Source organism: Centruroides sculpturatus, unplaced genomic scaffold (genome assembly GCF_000671375.1).
Source record: "Centruroides sculpturatus isolate CEXI.00-Female unplaced genomic scaffold, Cexi_2.0 scaffold592, whole genome shotgun sequence".
Classification (NCBI taxonomy): domain Eukaryota; kingdom Metazoa; phylum Arthropoda; class Arachnida; order Scorpiones; family Buthidae; genus Centruroides; species Centruroides sculpturatus.
Window position 1 is genome coordinate 16221 of NW_019385417.1, and position 21799 is coordinate 38019.

The 21799-nt window shown below is 28.4% G+C and overlaps 1 protein-coding gene across 1 annotated transcript; it reads right to left on the reverse strand.

Annotated features, from left to right (window-relative positions):
- Positions 1 to 239: 239 nt before the first annotated feature.
- LOC111638787 (mitogen-activated protein kinase kinase kinase 4-like) lies at positions 240 to 15977 on the reverse strand. The gene is made up of 7 exons (XM_023384544.1): positions 15923 to 15977; positions 15646 to 15851; positions 15420 to 15569; positions 8331 to 8492; positions 6840 to 6973; positions 1890 to 1971; positions 240 to 554 (listed from the first exon to the last, which is right to left on the reverse strand). The coding sequence occupies exons 1-7, from the start codon at positions 15933 to 15935 to the stop codon at positions 363 to 365; spliced, it is 939 nt and encodes a 312-aa protein (XP_023240312.1). The 5' UTR covers positions 15936 to 15977; the 3' UTR covers positions 240 to 362.
- Positions 15978 to 21799: the final 5822 nt, after the last annotated feature.

Genomic DNA, 21799 nt, shown 5'->3' on the forward strand with positions numbered 1-21799 from the left:
AAATATGTCATTTCTTTTACAGCATAGACAATTGTTTATAGCTTATTAAATTTTGTAAAATAATCTGTAAATGTTTCACTCTTGCTTGTTATATATCCTTAGAGAACAAACTGGTTTACATCTGGGGATCAGGAAACAATGTGCTGGGTCAATTTTGTTTAATTTCTCTTCTGGAGAAAGTTACATTACACTGTTGGTTAATATTTACAGTACCTTTAAAATAACTAAAAAGTTTTTGAGTTACTGTTTTATAAGATGAAAATTTCATTGCCCTAGTTTTTCTACTTTCTCAATAAAACTATTTCAACTGTACAGCATCCATTCTTTCTCATACACACTATAGTATAAACATATGTAAATATTTACCTTCTACCAAGATTCTCTGGACAGCTAATTGGTGATGATGGCAACTGTGTCTCACTCTTCACAGAATACTGACAACAGACTGTAAAATTAGGCTGTGTTGCTATATGTGTTGGACTGGTTACACGAGAACCAGAGAGAGGTGAACCAATTAAATGAGTTATACAATTATTCATGCTTTTCTTTAGTTCCTGAAAATAAAATAAATAAATCAGACACATTTAGAACTTAGTTATAATAAATATACTAAAATAAGTACCAAAAATTTTAATAGATATTACATTTTAAGTGATGCAATTATACTAACTATTAATTAAGTCATCAATATATTTCTTTTAGCACTATGAAATGCTAATTTTATATATTATTTTTGGTTATTAATATAAAACATTTGTGAAGAATAGTATTATTTCTAAAACATTTCTTAAAGAATTATCTGAATTATTTATAATAAATCACAATATAAGAATGCAAAAAGCAAAACTCAAATTTAGTTAGCAAAACTGATTATCATTGTATCACACAATACAATAATTATCTGAAAATTATTTGATAAAAATTACTTCAATTTCCATAAATTTTTTTAGAGTTATGATACTCTTACATATTTTTAATGACTTTTTCAAGAAATGTTGTATAATGATGATAATACTTTAAAGAATTTAGTTTGGTAAGTATAGAGATATTTTTCCTTTAATTAAATATACCAAAATTTTTTTCAATCCTTTATCAATTAAAATTTTAAAACTCGCTTTACTTTTGTTTGAAGAAACTTCATAAAATTCAGACATGTTCATGATTGTGTAATTCTTAAATCATATACTGATAGATAAGAAGAGCAAAAATAGTGTGTTAATTTTATCATAAATTTCAATATATGATAAAATATCCAATAGGATTTGATCATCATCAAAAATGCTTAAAATTTTAAGTTCAACACAAAAAATATTTGAATAATGAAAAAAAAAAAATTTAACTAAATTCCAATAATTTAATCATGAAAAGAAAGTTCTTATTGCCTACAGAAATTTGTAAACTGTGATAATTCACATTTGAGAAAGCATATTTTATGTGAATGTATAAAGTTAAAGGAGTTAAGAGTGGATACAAAGGCAGAATTCTTAGAGAAAAATTAACTCAAAGAAAGAATTTTATACATTATTTGCAGCAGAAGTTATTTTGAAATTATATAACTATTTAAACCTTCTTTATACTACTTGTATTCTCTTAATTCCAAAAAAATATATTGTTTATTTTGTTTTTGATGGCACAACTCTGCCAACTATTCATCAAACTTTCTTGACATGAAGGGCACCTGAAACCCTCCAGCAGCATTGCTTCTGAACATGAATGAACACACACACACACACACACATACATATTAATATATATATATATATATGTAAAGAACCTGAACTATATATATATATATATAGTTTAGGTTCTTATATACATGTATGTATATTTTGGATTATAAAAGTTTAAAATAAAAGAAAATTCAAAACTTTATCACTTAATAATTTCACCTGAAACTCTTCATCAGTCAGTGCTTGTAAATATTGTGGGTCACAAGCAGCTATTAGAAATTCCAAACCTTGACTAGCCCAACTGAAAATTATTAAATATCATTAATATAATATAAAGTTTAATTTATATTATAATATTATTTAGTATTATACATTGCTTAAAGTATAATTAAATTTTGAAAAATAAATGAACTTTAATTCTAATTAATCAAACTTTTATATCTTTTTCCACCTCTCAATGGGTGCAATATGATTTATAATTTTGCATTTTACAAGATTATTTACAAACACTTATTTTATGGAGAATAAATATAAAAACTACTTTGAAATAATACTTTACTTATTTTTAAACAATTTTAAAGATTATTATTGTAAAACTAAAAATTCTCCCATCAAGCAGGATGGAATACTTTTTATGAGAAAGCAGAGATCGAAGAATTGAAAAGAGTAGAAATTTCAAGAAATTCAAGAGTTAGTATAAACTACTTAATTTGTAGAAATATTAACATCTGTTGTAACATAAAGAGCAACAAAACAAAAATTCATCTGGAGTGAACAAAGATAGTAATAATAGTAGTAATAGTAGGGAATTATAGAGAATTCACTTACACACACATTACGGCCTTTATAAGGAAAAAATATTAAAATCTTTCTGTATAAAATTTCTTTATACACTGCATTCCAAGTAAAATGTTGTGATGCTGTTTCTGCAGCCCTTGACGAAACCATTCTTACTTGATGCTGCTCAAGCCAGACTTCATTGCCATCAGGGATCTTTGTTGTTATTCTTTTAGATCTACAATTTACCTGACCAATTTTACTGTTACGCTTTCCCCTAAGTATTTTTTTTTTCTTTTGACAAAATAGCAAATCTTTTTAATTCCACATTAATAAAACAAAGATGAATTGTATGTACAGTACATTAGTGATAACACTTTCTAAATAATGGGCTTGTTACATCATTACTTCCGACTGGATAATAAAATGTCATGTGGTCACCATAAAAAGATTTTTTTTTTTACTTTTGTTATAGAAGTGACACAATGAGGTTATCTTTTTTTAAAGTTTAAATTTAATGAAATACAGGTAACCCCCGTATAACATGGCACTTCTACAGCACGGATTCACTCTAACACGGTTCGAGAATTGGTACCATCCCCCGTATAACACGGTACTTTTATAGCACGGATTCACTCTGACATGGTTCGAGAATTGGGTAAAACCCTTGTACAACAGGAAATGTAATAAATTTTTACATACTTAAGTAATAATAGTTCACGAAAATTATTATTTTCGTGAACTATTAGTACTTAAGTATGTAAATTTTCTCTTCTCGCCTTCTGTCGATACACGTGGTCCTTCTCGAAACTTGTTTCAATGTTGCCAGATCGCGACGCTTCTGCTTCTGATGTTGCCGAATGTTTTTCCCTTATTCCATACTTGCTTTATTCTTCATAAGTGCTTAGCACCATATAAGGAAATTTATAAAGACCTTTTAACTAGAAGCAAGCAATCTAAAATTACATACATTTTGCAAAAGGTAAAGCATGGATCTGAAGATAATGCAGAAAAATGCTCAGAGGATAAGGATAACTTGCCAAAAAGAAAACGCTCTCGGTTAATTAATAGTGTTTTTAGTGATGACGAAGAAAACATTGTTTAATTTATATTAATATGTATCACTTAAAAAAATTTTAATGAAGATATTTATCTTAATTATGAAAATATACTAGCATGTTTTTTTAATTTTTGGAACCTAACCCTCCTTTTCATATTATTTCTTTGTTTCGTATAACACGGATTCGCATAACACGGCAATTTTTTGGAACGTAACTACCGTGTTATATGGGGGTTACCTGTAAGTTTAAAATACACCATTTGCCAAAATATTTTAAAATTCAACTTAAGGAAAATTCCATCTTCAAGTATGAACTAAATAAGGTCACTGACGTCACTGCAATGTAAGTGCAATCACCAATGCAAAATCTATAAAATGTTTATTCTATAGCTAATATTTCTACACAATACATAGCCAGAACAAAAAAATGTTCTGGCTTTCTGTCAGAATATAAAATGAATATAACCGAAATTTCATCTAGATTGGACAAAAATTGCAAGAGTTATAAGGAACTTACACTCAAATACACACACAACAGCTTTTATATTATTAATTTCAATATAATTCATATTTCAGAAGATATTATTTATAATTAAAAACAATTTTATAAGCAGCAAAATTATGTATTACAAAATTTTTTGTATTAAAACAGAAAATATTTTCTTTTAATTATTATGTTACCTTAAACTAATAATATAAAAATTATAAGCATCACCACTAAACCTTTGGGTTTCCAGTACAGTTCGAATGTAGTAAATGAACAAATGTTTTCAATCTTTTATCCAGAATCTGCTTCAGGTTCTTATCATTCCGAATGTAGACATGGTTTAGTTGTGATACTTAGTACTAGTACCAGTAATTTCTCTAGAAAGTTGTTTAAGGTAACATTTAAAGTAATCTCTATAATTGAATAAAAATTAATATTTTCATTATTACATAAAAACTAATCTTACTAAATTAATATATTGTAGCTAATCAAAAGTTTTATTTCATAAAGATTTGTTTTTATTAAAGAAATAAAATTTTTCATCNAAGCATCTCTACAATGTTTTATCTTCTGCTACTTTCTGCAGAATTCCACTATTTCCATCCAATAGAACAATGTCACCTGTAAGTAGAAAATAAAAATTAATATTTTCAAAATTACATAAAAACTAATCTTACTAAATTAATATATTGTAGCTAATCAAAAGTTTTATTTAATAAAAATTAATATTTTCATTATTACATAAAAACTAATCTTACTAAATTAATATATTGTAGCTAATCAAAAGTTTTATTTCATAAAGATTTGTTTTTATTAAAGAAATAAAATTTTTCATCATTGCTTCTTAATGCTTTTAGACATTTCTATCCAATTAACAATAATTACACCATGTAACAAATTTTTACTTATTTTTATTTCCTAAATGTTATTTCCCAATTGCTATACGTGAAATGTATACAATAGAAAATAGTTATTATTTCCCTCAAACTTTACTTTGTGACAAAGACAGCAATATTTGGAAATGAATTATTTTCAATGAAGAACTAGGCAAATTTGCATCTCTTCATTTAAGCTACATAAAGTCATAGAAAACAATAAATGTTTATTTTGAATAATATATTTTTTTTTATCTCAAAGTATCTATTTTATCTTAAAGTGTATGAAAAACTGACCACAAAAATTTGAGAGAGAGTGGTTTTTCAATATTTACTATTACAATGTAAATTACTTTCATAAATCAAGCTACAATTGTAGTCTGGTGTGGAGTCACTGCTGTTACTACCAGATTTATTGGTTTCTATGTAATATTCTCTTTACAACATACAGTCAAATTCAGTTATAACGAACACAGATATAATGAGTTTATGGTTATAACGAGCATGCTATAAATACTTTAATTTACGCATGTTTCCACACATTTTCTCACATTTATAATGAGGGCACTTCAAGGATATACTGAACAAATTTTCAGTAGCTGTGCAAACACATTCATTCTTAATTGTTCAAGTAGTAAGAAATGCAATACCAAATTCTTGGAAGAGATAAAACTGAAAAAGGTCACTTAGTTTTATGACCTCTGGATAATTAGTTTTACTATCTGCATTGATGAAACCTATAAATTCCCACTGTCATTTGTCCGTCTAACTCCATTCTTGAGATTAAGGAAGGACAGATAGATGAGCTGAAAGCAGAAGGCACCAATTAACTATATATGAACTTCTGATGCAAACCAAAAGTCATGTTATTTCAATTCAAACATTTTCCCCTGAAAGGAGTTAGACAGCAATATAGTCATGCCAGTCACTTAATGGGAAAAGTATGATGTAAAGAGGCAAGATATTACTAATTTGGAAAGCATATATTTTAAAAATTAAATAAAATTTAAAAAATGATTAAAAATTGTAGCCTTTCATTCTGACAATATCACGATACATACTTGCTCGTTATCACTTGACTTTCTTTTTGGAAACTGTTCCCCTTTTTTCTTGACTAACTTCTGGCCCTACTTTGCCAATTTACCTAATCATCATTGGTTGTAAAATTACCATATACTCTAGTTAGAAACAAACTCTTATACAAGAAAATATCTCCCAGTTTACAAAAAAGTAGAAATTATTCATGAGTTAGAGTGTGGTGCTAAGAACATTGAAGTGTGTAGAAAGTTTTCTTTGTCATCTTTGACAGTATCAACATTATCAATTTTAAGATTTGTAAATAGATAAAAAGACTAACTAAAATCAGGCATATTATTAATTAATATTATCTTTAATTACAAAAAAATAAATTGTTGTATGTATGTAATTACACAATATGTAATTACATTGTGTGTCTGTATATTAGACAATTAGACATTTGGATATATATATTAAAAATTAAAAGATTGCAACTGATAATTAGTGAAATCTTAGGAGGCGCCTCATAATTGGCAAAATTTATAACTAAGACAATCTCTCTACACACCGGTAAATATAAATAAAATACTCCTCAAACTTTTTAACCTGAGTGCTTCTATTTTTAGAATCGCAAACGTTTTCATTGCCCCTCCTGGGCTCTTCTTCAGGCTTTATCGAAATAAGTGCTTTTATTTTTATTCTAAAAATACTCCTCAAACCTTTTAACCAGAGTACTAGGGTAAAAAGGTTTGAGGAGTATTTTTTTTTATAACTAAGTGTTTACACTTGAAGCACCAGCCACTCTCTCCCTTATTACATTACTGCTGTTCATGGATATAATGAGTAACAGTTATAAAGAGGAAATATTGCTGGTCTGCGTATGCTCATTATAACCGAGTTCGACTGTATTTAGTATAACTACTTACAGTGTACATATATCAATGTCATCTTACCGAGGCCTATGTCCTCTTCCTCTTTCACACTTTGAAGAAACAAATTTCATCCATTGATGGGCAAACTTAATCAATAATTTTCCAAGTTTTGTTCTCCCTTCTCCAGTTATTAATCTAGCAACTCCTTTTTGAAACTGTAAAAAAAAAAAACAATTAATTTATGTTTGATGATACATGTATCAATAAAACTCTACAAAAAGCCTTCTGATCTTTTAAAAGAAAAGAAGTAAAACAGCAATGCCATTTTTGGGATGAGACCATGTCTTGAAGACTCAGGCATTGACTGCGCACCATTTTCTAAGGAAAAGAAAAAAATGAGCACTAACCAATAAGGAAAAGCCGACTCGACTTTTCCTTATTGGTTGAAAAGTACTGTTGTAGATTACAGTGGGCCTGTTCTTGACTATGGTAAGTGGGAAGATATTTGTACCCAAATTGACCCATCTCATCATTTCACAGGATGGTGAAATGACAAGAACAAGAGAACACATGCATAACATGTGTCACACGTTTGTCAAAATTTGACTTTGCAATGTTCACATTTCAAAATTCCCAACGAGCAACACATGTGCAAATCTCGCACTAGCACTTGTTTGTAGAAACAGTGTTGCCATTTTATATTTTATTTTGACTCAATTCTCAGTCCCCTGACTATCTACAACTCTGGGTTTTTATGTGCGCATGATTTGGGCACCAAATATCCTGTGCCAAATTGCAACTCCTGATATGTATTCCATACCTCTAAGATGTCCAGCCGTTGACAGCAGTGCAATTTTATAGACAAGACATACAGTAGTCTCATCAAAAATAGTCACACTGTATTATATAATTTATAAGATATATTTAACTCTATTGTTAATAATGTATTAATATGATATTTTCAAGCATATTTAAAAAAATTAAATTTTTAATGAATTTTTCAAAATAGGGCTGCATTCCCTGAGTGGACTTGTTGACATGTATTGCAATAACCTGCTTAGTTCTGATCTTCTTAAAGGCAAGAGATTTCAATGAAAGAACTGGATTAGCAAAAATGCATATGAGGAACTGCCATGCACACTGGCTGAATTGGTAAAAACATACTATCCAGGCATGTTTTCAAACATTTTTCTATTGCTAAAACTTTGTGCTATAATCCTCACATCATGTGAATGTGAGAGATTGACCAGTATGTTGAGAAGACTGAGCAACTGTATAAGAGCTACAGTGACTGAATGCTGCCTTACAGGACTAACCCTAATTCATTGTCATTATGATTTTCATGTTGACATTGATAAAGTTGTAAATATATTGTAGGAAATTCAAGATTTTCTTCAAGATATGAAATGTTATTTTGTAATATAATTAACATGTTTCTTAATCCATTAGATTTCATTGGAAATTTTCTGATGACATGCCTGCTTTAATATTTTAATGGTTATAAAAACTTCTTTTTTGAATACTTTATTTAAAAAAATAATATACATAACAACAAACCAATAACAATATTACCTCAAAACCAAATTTAAATCCTTGATGTAGAACTTCTCTGTAACTAGCTAGTATATTATTACGATCATTTTCGTCCAGTTCTTTTAGTACAGCTACATCTAATTGTCTTTCAACTTCTTGAATAATATCAGTAATTTTTTCACATAAATGTAATGCTTCTACCTATTAATAAATAATAAATATAATATATTGTTATCTTTATTATTTAATTTTAATTTTATATTAAATATAAATATTTATATTAAAAACTATGAAACAAATATTATATTTTTGAGGAAAAAAGTAAAAATTATTACNACTTTGATGAAATGTGACGATTCCTCTAAAAATATATATAAAATTATATGTAACATCTTAAAAAATTTCTTGATTATATTAGTTATCAAATACAATGATATTAAAGATATCAAATAAATTAATTTCTACCAAAAATGTTAAAATTATTTAGTACAATTTCTATACATTTAATAATAATTCAAAGTAGTTTTCTTCTAAATTTTTTTATTCTTTGCAGCACTTAACATTTCAATGAAATATGCAAACACTCAGTTCAAATAAAAATCAAGCACAGTTGACATTATAAGCAAATAATAAAGAATATTTTGCTTAAATACTTGAGAATACTGTTTGGTGTTTTAGTGAGTTATATAACTAATAAGGGATTGCTTTAATAATCCAGTCATTTTTGAGTGTTAGACGTTCAGTGCCATAACTAACTTTTTATGTACCCTGTCAAGATTTTGTACCTGAAATGCATATTCTGTAATTAATAAAGTCTATTTTTTACCATTTGTCTGAAAAGTTCCTGTACAATAAGTTTGTAATAAAAGCAAATTCATGCTAAATTAAAATATTGAAAATGATAGAACAAGAAGCTATAGAAACAATAAAAATAATTATTATTAAATAATCATGAGATGTGAAAGTTTAATAATATAGAAATTTTTTAAAAAAGGCATATTTATATAAATAATTTTTAAAAACTTTCAAAAAGAAAAGTCACTTTAAAATAATGAGTATAATAAAAATCAATCCAATCTTTTCAACAGTCCTTTTTTTTTATTATTGAAGAGATGTACTTACACAATATGCATTTCAAACTGAATCAATTAGCAGTCTCTCTTCAATGCTAGGAATACACAATAATAATGTGAACTCTCTAGTATACAAGAGTATTGAGATATTTTTGTATACTAGAGAGATTATTATTGCCATAATTTATAACAATTGCTTTTACTCATTTCAACTCTGTGCAGATGTCTGTCATCCTGTTAATTCAATTTCAAAGAATCCACAAGACCAATTAAGCTCATACAGTTATGTATAAAACAAATAAGATGTTTATTTAACTATAATGAATGTAATACTGACAGAAGTTCACCTCTTTACATCCTAAAAAAGTGCCAATTACTGAATGATCTCACAAAATGTGAAACAATATTCAAATGTTAACAACAAAGACTGATGTTCTATAGTCTTGTAGAAATATAACCAACATAGGCTTCTTTGTATCCAGATTAAAATTCCTTAAGTCTAAATCAAAAACCTTTATTCTACTCATCTAACTGAAGTTTACAAATGTTTCTAATCTATAGTAAATCTGATTTTCACAGAGAAAACCTCTTCATAAAACTACTACAACTACAACTACACTAGGGTTGTTTGGTTCGTTGAATATAAATAAATATTCAGATTACTACTGAAGATTATTACAAACTTCCAGTTTGTGTCCACTTCATTTTTGTAATCAAATCCTTCTTTGACTGTTTTTGAAATCAATTCATAACTGTATTCTAAAAATTTACCATCACCATCTTCCATTTTAAGAAATCATCTATATTTTAAGAAATCAAAAATTATTTGACTTTACACATGGATTATGCAGGAATCTGATACTATGGTCTATAGTAACTACTTTCATATGTTCCAACAACATGCAAATCATGTAGAAGCAATTTATATAACCTATCTAATAAGAGCTTCAACAAAAGTTTATGCAACATTACATCTTTAATACAAAATATATATATATATATATTTCTTTTTGTATTCAAAGATATATATATATATATATTTTTATATATATATATGTGTGTGACTTGATGTATGAGATATGTGACATGATGTACACAAACTTATACATTTGCATATCACTGTCATCTCCACAGTCCTGCAATTTATATGTGGCTACATGCATTCCTTCATAGTATTGTGATTTTAAAAGTAAAATCAAAAGTAAACTAAGTAAAATCACAATACTGGTGGAGGTGACAGCGATATGAAAATGTATACGTTTGTGTACACATTAGATCATGTAGTACCCAGTTTCATGCTATAAAGACCAAAAGCCAGTTCAGGTTGTAAATGCTATCAGCAATGGTTCGCAGCCACCTAACTTTTGAAGAAGCATAGAAAGATGACAGTGAGCCAAATACCACCAATTAACAGCTGGGAAATGAGACCATATCCTAAAACTGCATAACCTGTTTGTCAATGCACACAGTTAACAAGTGTGTTGGATAGGACATGAGTACCACTCAGTGATATGTGACATGATGGACTTAAGAATATCTGCAAACACACAAAAAAGGGAGAAATTGCACAAGCACATGACAGAGTGCACAGACTGGCAGATTCACCAAACAGCCCACTAAGATTTGTCACAGCATGTGACATTTTGCCTAACAGATCCATCTGAAATCATCTACAGATGTATCTGTCCACCCAAACCATTCACAACAGGTTGCATGAAGTCAGGCTGCATGCATGCTAACTAGCAACCAGGGTGACATTAACTGCTCAACACAGGGCTGCACTCCTGGTGTGTTGTTGTTGTTGTCATTGCAACTGGACCACTAATGGCATCGGGTATTGTTTACAGAATCCCACTTCTGTCTGTGGAAGAATGACAGGTGTGGTGGCATTCTGGAAGAATGACAGGTGTGGTGGCATTCTGGAAGAATGACAGGTGTGGTGGCATTCTGGAAGAAGGACAGGTGTGGTGGCATTCTATGTGCCAGCCTCTTTTGCTGAGCATCAAACTGGCCCCACACCATGCATCATGGTTTGCGGAGGCATTATGTTCAATCAGCAGACAGCTCTGGTGCACATTTCTGGTATTCTGACAGCAAACCAGTATATCACACGAATTGTGTTGCCTATGGTTCAGCCACTAGTGCAGACTGCACCCAACACAGTGTTCCAGCAAGATAATGCCCAACTGAACATTATGTGGTGAACTCTCACCAGCCTGAATGGAATTCACATCTTTCCCTAGCTGGTAGCCTCGCCAGATCTCTCTCCCATCCTGTAGGACTTGGTGCACTTCATGTCGGAAGTGCACCAGGGCTCATATTACAGACAACATGGATGCTACAGTGAACACAGCTTGGCAAGAGATATTTCAGGCAATCATCTGTTGCAGATATCTGTTGCATATCTTTGTTTATTCTTTTAATCATTAGCATATCTCTGTTACCTCTACTGGTCCTGCAATGTACATGTGGCTATACACATTCCTTCATGGTGTTGCAATTTTACTTTGAAGAGTGTATAAGGATTGTTTTTGTTGATATTTAAAAAAATTCCTTTATATTAGATTTACATCACCAAATAATATCAATATAATTAATGTAGTGTAATGCTGGCATGAACTGAGCTTCATACTTTCTTAACATGTCTGATGTTATTCCCGACATATCTTGGGTCGCAACCTGCTGACCTTGACTGGTGGACCCAAGATATCTTATTTCTGCTTAGAAACATTTTTTAACATCAGATGTCACTACTTGTACGGAATTTCGAAATTAATGTCTCATATCACAAGAATTGTTATGTTATCTAGTTTTCGCACAGCAGGATATTACAATAATAGGAGTAGATGTTCAGAAGAAATAACAAATGAACATAGATCATTAGTTAGACTCTGTTTTGACATGGCAATGGCTGGGAGAAATGGCACTCTGAATAAATCAGAAATGATCGAGTACTTGTTTAATTTAGGTTCTGGTGAGTCTGAATTATCAGATAGAAGGATGAATTTCTACAAAGTGAGAATGTGAGCGATAGTAGTAGCAACTACAAGTGGAAACATGAAATACCAACTACAAGTGGAAACAGAGGCTGATTACACAGTCATACTCTCAGAAATAATAGTGCAAAATGTCCATGTTTTAGTAATGATGATGGTTGGATCTGTACAAACTTTACCAAGCCCTCAAGTGAACAGTTTCACAGGACAAGTAGGAATTCAATGTAAGTTACAAAGTGATGCTACACCATTTGACTGCTTCAATGTATTTTTTGATGATGAACTTGTAGATAAGATTGTTGAAGAAACGAACAGATATGGTGATACTTTGATGAAATGTGACGATTTACATGAAAACAGTCATATAAAACACTGGACAACAAATCCAGAAATTAGAGAATTTTCAGGACTTATTATGATTACAAGTATTATTAGAAAACCTTGCCTAAGTACATATTTTACAACTGAAGATGTTTTTTCTACACCATTTTTTTTTCAAGTGTGATGTCACGCAACCAATTTTTGCTTTTATTGTCATATTTGCATTTTACAGACAATGATCAAGCATCAGGTGGTGGTGATATATTGCATAAATTACACAGTGTTATCGATCATTTTCACCAAGATTCAAATATGCTTACATCCCAGATGAAAGTCTTATGTTATGGAAAGGTAGACTGTGATTTAGGCAGTATATATCTAGCAAGTGTGCTCGTTTTGGTTTAAAAAGCTTTGAAATTTGTAAGTCACAAACAGAATATGTTTGGGATTTTTTAGTTTACACGGGAGCTACAACAGAATATGACAATTTTGAAGGTGGGCAAGGTGAGAAAGTTGTTCTTACATTATTAGAACTGTTGCCAGGTAAAAATTACAAGATATTTTAGACAGATTTTTCACCTCACTGACATTAGCAAAAGCACTTCTTGATAAACAAACATATATATATATATCCATGAACATAACATATATATATATATGGAACCATGAACATAAATCAAATTGGAATGCTATGCAATTTTCCTGATTCTAAGTACAATGAGTAATAATAAATTCTCAGATTCTGGTAAATGTAATCAGGAGATACAATAATGAAGTCAAATTGTATTTTAGACTATAATCATAGTATGGGTGGAATTGATCTGTGTGATGGAGTGATACACAATTATCTGCGCATGAGAAAAACTGTGTAATGGTATAAAAAAGTGTTTTTTCATACGCTGTATATTTCACTGTATAATGCTTGTCTTTTGTATCAACAACTAACAAAAAAATAAATGTCATTTCTTGATTTTCATATGGCTGTTATTAGAGAAGTCATAGAAAAGTTTCAAACAAGCAGATATGTCACACGCTGTGGTCGACTGTCACATGAAAATCCATTGCATTTATCCACATACCATCAACAGAAAAAAAACCATCCAACCAGAGTTTGTGAAGTATGTTCAGCAAACAAAAAGCGAGTAAAATCATGTTACCAGTTTGAACAATGTTCCATTTCACCATGCGTTGTTCCTTGCTTTGAGATTTATCATACAAGAATTAACTTCTGAAATAAAATTTTAGTTTTCACATTTATTAATGTCTGTTTTGTGTGTGCAAAATATAAAGTAATTTGGAACAATACAATAGCCATAATTTTTTTTTCTAAAATGTGCAATCATGTTAGGCTTAACATCGAAAAAAATTCAACATGTAGCGACATGTGATGGAGAAAATATTCAACACACGAAAGATTAACACTAGTTCATAAAGTAGATTAGTTATTGGACTTTTCATTCTTTATGTGTATTATCATTGAAAGTCTGAAAGAAGAAACGATATTTACAAAAAAAAATATAAAATAAAACATTAAATTATAATGCAAGGTGTTATGAATATTCAAGTTGTGACCTTCAGTTCTGACATTTTATACATTTTTTTTTTATTTTAATCTAAAATATCAGCAAATATTACATGTATTACTACTAATAATCATATGTTTATTACAAAAATTTATTTTCTTGTTCAATATGAAGTGAATAAAGTATATTTATTAGTTCATTATATTAGTTGATAGCAGAATAAAGTTTTGATTTCAAACAAATGTTTGATATAATGTGCAATAATTTCACAACAAATAAACATACATGCATAAGTGTTATATAGAGTTGTACAAAACAATATTCTACGTCTTACTGGCTCATTGCCAGCAAAAAACTAGGTAACTAGACAATCTTAATTCTGACAAAAAGTTACAAATTATCAAGTTTAAATGTCAGTTCTTATATATATTATTTTTTTCTTATAAATTTTTCTAATAAAATGTATTGAAAAATATCATATTCAAAACTAAAGATATTAATAAATGTACGTAATTTTTTTCATATGAATATAATGATAATTTGATTTTTGGTGAATTTTTAAAATAATATCGCCTGACTGACCTATATTGCCTTAGGAGAGTTTACAAAATAAACGTAAACAAGATGGCGGTGGTAAAGGGTTAAGAAATAAAAAGCAAATACATATTTTTACCATCAAATTTCAAACCTCAAACAATTAAATTTTTTAAACACTTTTTTAAGCCTTCCCAATTGTTATGTATATTGTTAAAAGGGAAGGCTTCTTTTGTCTTAGATCAATTGCCTTGTAATAATATTTAAAGAATTACAACTAACATAAATTAAATCTTTAGGAAGTGAATTTAATAGTAAATCTTTATGTAAGTCATAAAACATTTTATTTTCCTTTTATTAGCTACAAACCTTGATTTTCAGAATTATTTTTCTTCTAATAAAATATTAAATTCTCACATGCAAAATTTAATAATGCAGTATTTTTGAACATTGCTATATTTTTTTCATCAAAATAAAATATCTTATAAAAATTAAAAAGATAAATTAAAAGTCAAATTGTAACTATATGTTATCATTTGCCATAGAATAATTTTAAAATAATGGTTATACGGTTATGTTACACTTTATGTAGAAAATAATTTAAATAAGATATTAAAATGCATTCTGTAATAATAAATGAAAATAGTGCTTAAAAATACTTTAAAATTTTTAAAAACTTACTTTAAGAGCATTGAGAGCTTCAGCAATAGCATGATTACAAGAAGTTTGTTGTTTTTCAATTTGCAGTGTATTACCCATTACTTTTTGAAATTTACAACATTGATTCATAAGTTGAGATGAGTGATTTACAACAAGTAATAAACCATCAACCTATAATTAAATTAATGTTCTATTTAATTTAATTTATTTAATTTATATGTATTAAAGAACTTAAGAACTTATTTACTTCAATTTGAGATAAGGTAATTGTTGCTTCTGCAGTTGGCTCTAGTAATATAGTTGGGCCTTGCCATATATTAAGACCATTATTGCAAACATCAAATCGCATCATTATTAAATAAATATCCTGATCTTGATTAACATCTATATTTTCGTGGCCACAAGTCATATCAACTAATTGCCAAATATAAGTTTCATTATACTGTAAATGACCTTTAATTTTTAAAAAGTGTAATTAGTATATTAATATAAATAAAAGATGAATTATTAAAATCTAATCTTACCTGGTACAAACATAATATGATTGGAATTATGAGGTGGTATTACCTGAAAATGAATAAATTTTATAAGATAGAAAAATTAATTTCAATGAAGTGTCTACATAAAGGGGAGTGGAAAAGATATTAATTTAAATGTTAAATTTAAAAATAAAATTAAAAAGAAAAACTTATTTAAACTTATAAATATTTTAAACCATAAAATTATATTTGTATAAACATATAAAATAAATTCATTTAAATTACTCTATAAATATAATATCAAATGAGCAAATACTTTATTTATTTTAGTATAAGCCTAACATATTTATAAATTACAAAAAAAATTATAGTTTTTTTATTTTTTTAAATCTACAACCCTGCTTGCAATGAATTTCACTCATCGATAAAAACTTAAATTCATAATGCAATGCACAGATGTTTATTTTTGTAATGAAAAGTAATTTATTATAAAGATAAGTGATCATACAAACATATCAGTAGCTCAGATGTCAGGAAAATATTTTGCTATTAAAATATGTAATTTATAATCTTCAGAACCTTTGCAAAATGTTTCTTTGAACTTCTTTCAATGTGTTAAGATTCTGTAATCACCAAGGAATAGCATCATCTTTTCGCTTAATAAGAGGCATGGAAGATACAAACTTGGTCAGCAACTGCTTGGGAATTTTTCTCATTCTTCACTTAAATACATATGTAATTGTTCTAATGTGTGAGGATGATGTTGAGCCATTTTTCTTTTCAAAAATCTCCATATATTTTCTATTGGAGAGAGGTCTGGACTTGTTGCTGGCCAGGGGAGTACATGTACACAATCAGATTGCAGTCGCATTTTGGTTTTCCTAGTGTTGTGCAAACAGGTGCTGTCATGCTGAAAAATACAGACTTGTCTTTAGAAAAATTTACATTTTGATTTGTAATACTACTTCAACTGCTATATAACATCAGGCTCTAAATTTGTGATGCTAATTATAAATTACTAATAAATTTGATTCCCAGAGGAAGGCGTTAGGTGCCATTTCTTCCAGTTTAATCTAAAATTATTTAATTAAGTTATAATTATTAAATTTAATATGAGATGGCACCTAATGCCTTCTTCTAGGGTCAAATTTATTAGTAATTTATAATTATTATCACCAATTTATAGCCCAATATTATATGGTAGTTGAAATAGAGTTATAGAGTAATGTATTGGGTTTCATAAGATGTTTATATTTTGATTTATATAGATATTATTGAAAGATTAGAATATAAGCTTCAAAGTTCACAGCATTATGACAGAAATGAAAACCTTTAAGTCCTTCTGCATTCATGCATTCCCAAACCACTAGGGGATTGTGGCTTCTGGATTCGTCTTGAATAACATGCTGGATTATTAGCTTTATCTTTAGTACAAATGACTTTCTTCCCTACATTCTCATGCTTTACATGAAATGTTGATTCATCTGACTATAGTATTTTCTTCCAATCAGTGTTTGTCCACTTCAGACAAGTTCTGACCCAAGATAAACATCTGTACTTGCATGATTCATTTATGAGAGATTTCTCCTTGGATTTGTACTGTCTGTTTTTCGTCATTGGATATATAGCCACACTGTGCATTCAGATAAAGGGATATTAAAGTATTTCCTTGTCTATTTTGTCAAATCTGCTATGGAAACGTGCCTGTTTTGGGAAATATAGTGTTTTGATTAGTGGTCCATAATTTTCTAGTAGCAGTTTTCTGTCTAAAGCTTTTTCTGGATGAGTGTTTCCCCTTTAAAACATTTTATCATTTTCTGGACTGTAGACAGAAATCTGCACATCATGCACAATACTATGTTGAGAGACTCCTCTTTTATACTTCTTGATAATAATCTTCCTGATTGGTTCCAGTACTGCCTTACCCCTCACAATTTTTCTCAGTCATTAATATAAACTGCTAAATGCGACTTGCCTTTTATATGCTAGATGTGTAATGTAAGAAAAACTAAAAAATTCTCAAAAAATTCTTTCTGAACAAACTTCATTGCAATGTGTTGTCAACAGTTGCAAGATTTGCATATTATATTTTAGCTATGTATTCCAACTAATGAAATCCAAGGTTAGTAGTTTATTGAAATGAACTTGTTTATTTACAAAAAGAATTATTTATAGCATTTGGTTTAACACGCATGCAAAAGGTTTTTAAATTTATTTAAATTTCTGAAATTTTAAATGGTGAAAAACATTCATTGCAAGCAAGGCTGTAGTAACAAAAACACGTTATGCTATTGTATATCAGACGTGGGCCATATTCAATATTATTTGGTAAATCAAAACATACTGTAATTAAAAAAAAAGACTAACAAAACCCTTTTGTTGCAAAGCCTTTATGACAATAAGCCATATGATAGTGTTCATTAAATCTATACTATTGTAAATAAAATTTCTTTTAAAATGATATATAATATTTAATAGTTACAATTTTTGTGATAACTCAGGATGTATTTTCTTCATAATTGAATTGTAAATTTATTTGCATATAGTCACAAAAATTGTAACTATATGCAAATAATGTAGATACTCATAACTACCACTAGAGGGCCAGAAGCAGTTTAAAAGGTGAATAAAAATGATAAGGTGTGAAGAATTTTTTTGTGTTTTTAATTGTAAAAGTGTCTTTTTTAACCTTGTGAAGTTTTTTTTTACCAATTTTTACCTGTGTTTAAGAAGAGTTTTTCAAAGCAATTTTTTAAGACTGTTACTTCTGTGGTAGTGTATAAGGGATAAAGATGGACTCAAAAGTTAATTTGACTTTTTGTAAATAGTCTAAACTTCAATTATGAATTTAATAGTTACTTCAATTTTTTGATATAATACTATCAAACCTGTATATAACAGAGCCCCAAGGAACTGAACAACTCTTCCATAGTAGACAGGCTAATGTTACATACAGGTTACTTACTATAGGTATCCCTTAATTATAAATTTCTAAACATTACTGTGTATATCAAAATCACATTAATCAAACACAGTGGTACCTTGGTTCTCAACCAAACAATCACCAACCACTACAACAGATTTTCAGTTAATAACAAATATTTCTATTTTAACTTTTTCATTCATCCATAAAAAAGATCTCTAAGATAAAAATGAGTAACCAATTTCAAAATTAAGTAACACCTTATAACTGCCTACCTTCATCCAACAAAATTATACTCAATTCAATTTGTTTTTTTTTATAAGTGAAAAAACAAACTGCATGCAGAACACCATCATCAGCATGTTTTACAACCGTTTCAAGTGGATGAAGTATTTTAACAATACATGTCTGTGACACACTAAGATTTGTTACAAATTCAAGAGTTGTTATTCATCAATCTTTAACAATTTCTTCCCACAATGTTTCTTCAACAGCTTTTTGGGGGCTCATACAATTTGTATCTTTCAGTTCAAAATTTTATAAATGACATTTTCAAAACCACATCTAACACATTCAGAGTTTAGAAGCATCTTCCCCATACATGGTAAGAGTACTTTTTACTGTTTGTATAGTGTGATATTCTTTACGAAACTTAAAAGCATTCATAATGTGCCCAATGTGCATTTTCTCTGAAGACATTTTGACTTGATTTTATATAAATGAAATGTGATGTAAAAAAGTATAAAATTAGCTTTAAAACAATACAATCTCATAACAAAAATAATATGTTAAATTTCACAACTTGTAATTACATCACATATTTATGTTAAGTAAAAACAGCTGTTAATAAAAATAAGCAAAAATGTTCTGTTTAAAACCCAATAAAATTACTGTAATATTAGTTGTATAAATGAAGTATTTTTCTATTCTGTACTGTGTATGTGTATTTTTTGACTTTTTTAAGATTTATACATGCTAGTCTTGTAAAATTCTTGTTAAATTTGTGTTAAATTAGATAAAGATACCTATTTTTCCATTATGCAGTTCAATTTTCCTTTGTTTCCATGTTAGACAGGTTCTGCTATATACAGGTTAATTTATATTCATTTTTGCAAAAAATTTCAAGAGACCAAAGAAATTTTTCATTAATGACAGGTTTTTGCTGTATGTAGGTTCAGTTATAGACAGGTTTGACTGTATTATGCTTTAAAAACAGTCCAGTTTTTGTTTCACTCCCCCATTATTGTATATATACAGTAATGGGGAATACTATTTTTGGTATATTATATCTAAATATATAAAATTACTTGTCCTGACTGACTGACTGAGTCACTGATTGATTCATCATCGCCCAGAACAAACCGATGAACCTAAAGAGGTACGTTATGAAAACACACACTAAGAAGGAATTTTTCTAAATTCCCCCGCAGGAGGAGAGGGAGAGCATAAATGCTTAACCTGAAGAACAGATTTTGAAATTGATTCCCATACTTTCCCTTAAATTGATAACATTTCAGACTTTGTAATAAATATTTTTATATATTTCGATTTTTTAACCAAATGTTCGAACCGTTTTAAATTTGAATTTGTTATTGCATATTGGTTCGATTATAGAATAATTGTAAACGTTTCAGAAAATTGATCAAATTGAAAATAGTTCATTTGATTCTCAGCAATTCTCAGCGGTAGGTGTTATATAACAATTACTATGGTTGTTGAAATACTGAATATAAATGGGGTTTGCTTGCAAAACCCCCGCGGACAAAGTTGTAGGTAACAGCTAGTATATATATCAAATATATTATTCCTGATTACTGTATCTATTTTCATACAGATAGCAAATATATTATCTTGTAAAAGTGTTCATACAATTAAATTATTATATGATTATTCATATTAATATTATTAAATTATATAAACTATGAAGAATAAATAAATCTATATGAAAATATAGATTTATTTATTCTTCATAGTTATATAACATAACAAGTCAAAAGTAATATGGTATAAATGAAATTAAACAATTGAAAATATTTATTAAAAAATTAGTACAAAATATTCAAACACTAAAAATTTCATTAAATATTTGTTATTCAAATCAGAAGTTATTTTTCNTTAAGTACATCAGATAAATAATCTATTAAAAATACGTTTAAAGAAAGAATAAACTAAGCCCCTGGAAGTCGGCTTCTTATAGAAACACGGTTTCCCTATTCGCAATTTCCACGGGACGACACTGGAAATAATTCATCGTGTTCTTCATAAAATAATTTTATAATTAATACATTGAATCAATTTTATTAACAGAAAAATCCAGAGCTAGTTCAATGGGTGAGGTGACTTCCTCAAGTGACAAAATGAACAGATGAAAGTATTCAAAAAGAGAAAAATAAATAATATTAATAAGCCAAATGCAATGAAGTCTTATAAATATACTTTAAAGTTGTTATATAAATAGTTCATACAAAATGTCACTGTAAGAAGTGCTTTCTATTGGCAATCATTTTGGAATCATAAGTGGCAAAAAGTAATGTTGCTTCAAGTGCAAGTTACCATTGAGCCAGCACTGAGAAAATCTATAAACTAATAACGGAAATAAAATAAAATGTCTATAGCTTATATATAGATTTTAATTATAATTAAATGCATTCACTATATACAATTATAAAAAAAAATATAGTATACTAAAATATATATTATAATCATTTCTTATTAATTTCATTTCTAGACATTTGTTTAAAAATTTTCGATAATCTTTTTTCTCTACAAGTCACAAAAGTTTTACTTATACAAAAATTTTTCTAAGAATAAACCAAATACCTTAAATTTTAAATTCTAGCTTTAATGCCATAAATATTAAATAGTAAACAGCAATATAACTTTTTTACTGACTTATTAATAGAATTCAAACACATTCAGCTTTGTTTTCACCAGTCAAAACACAGTACATAAATCAGCTTTATTTTTAAGAAAACACAAAGCTGATTTACATACCATGC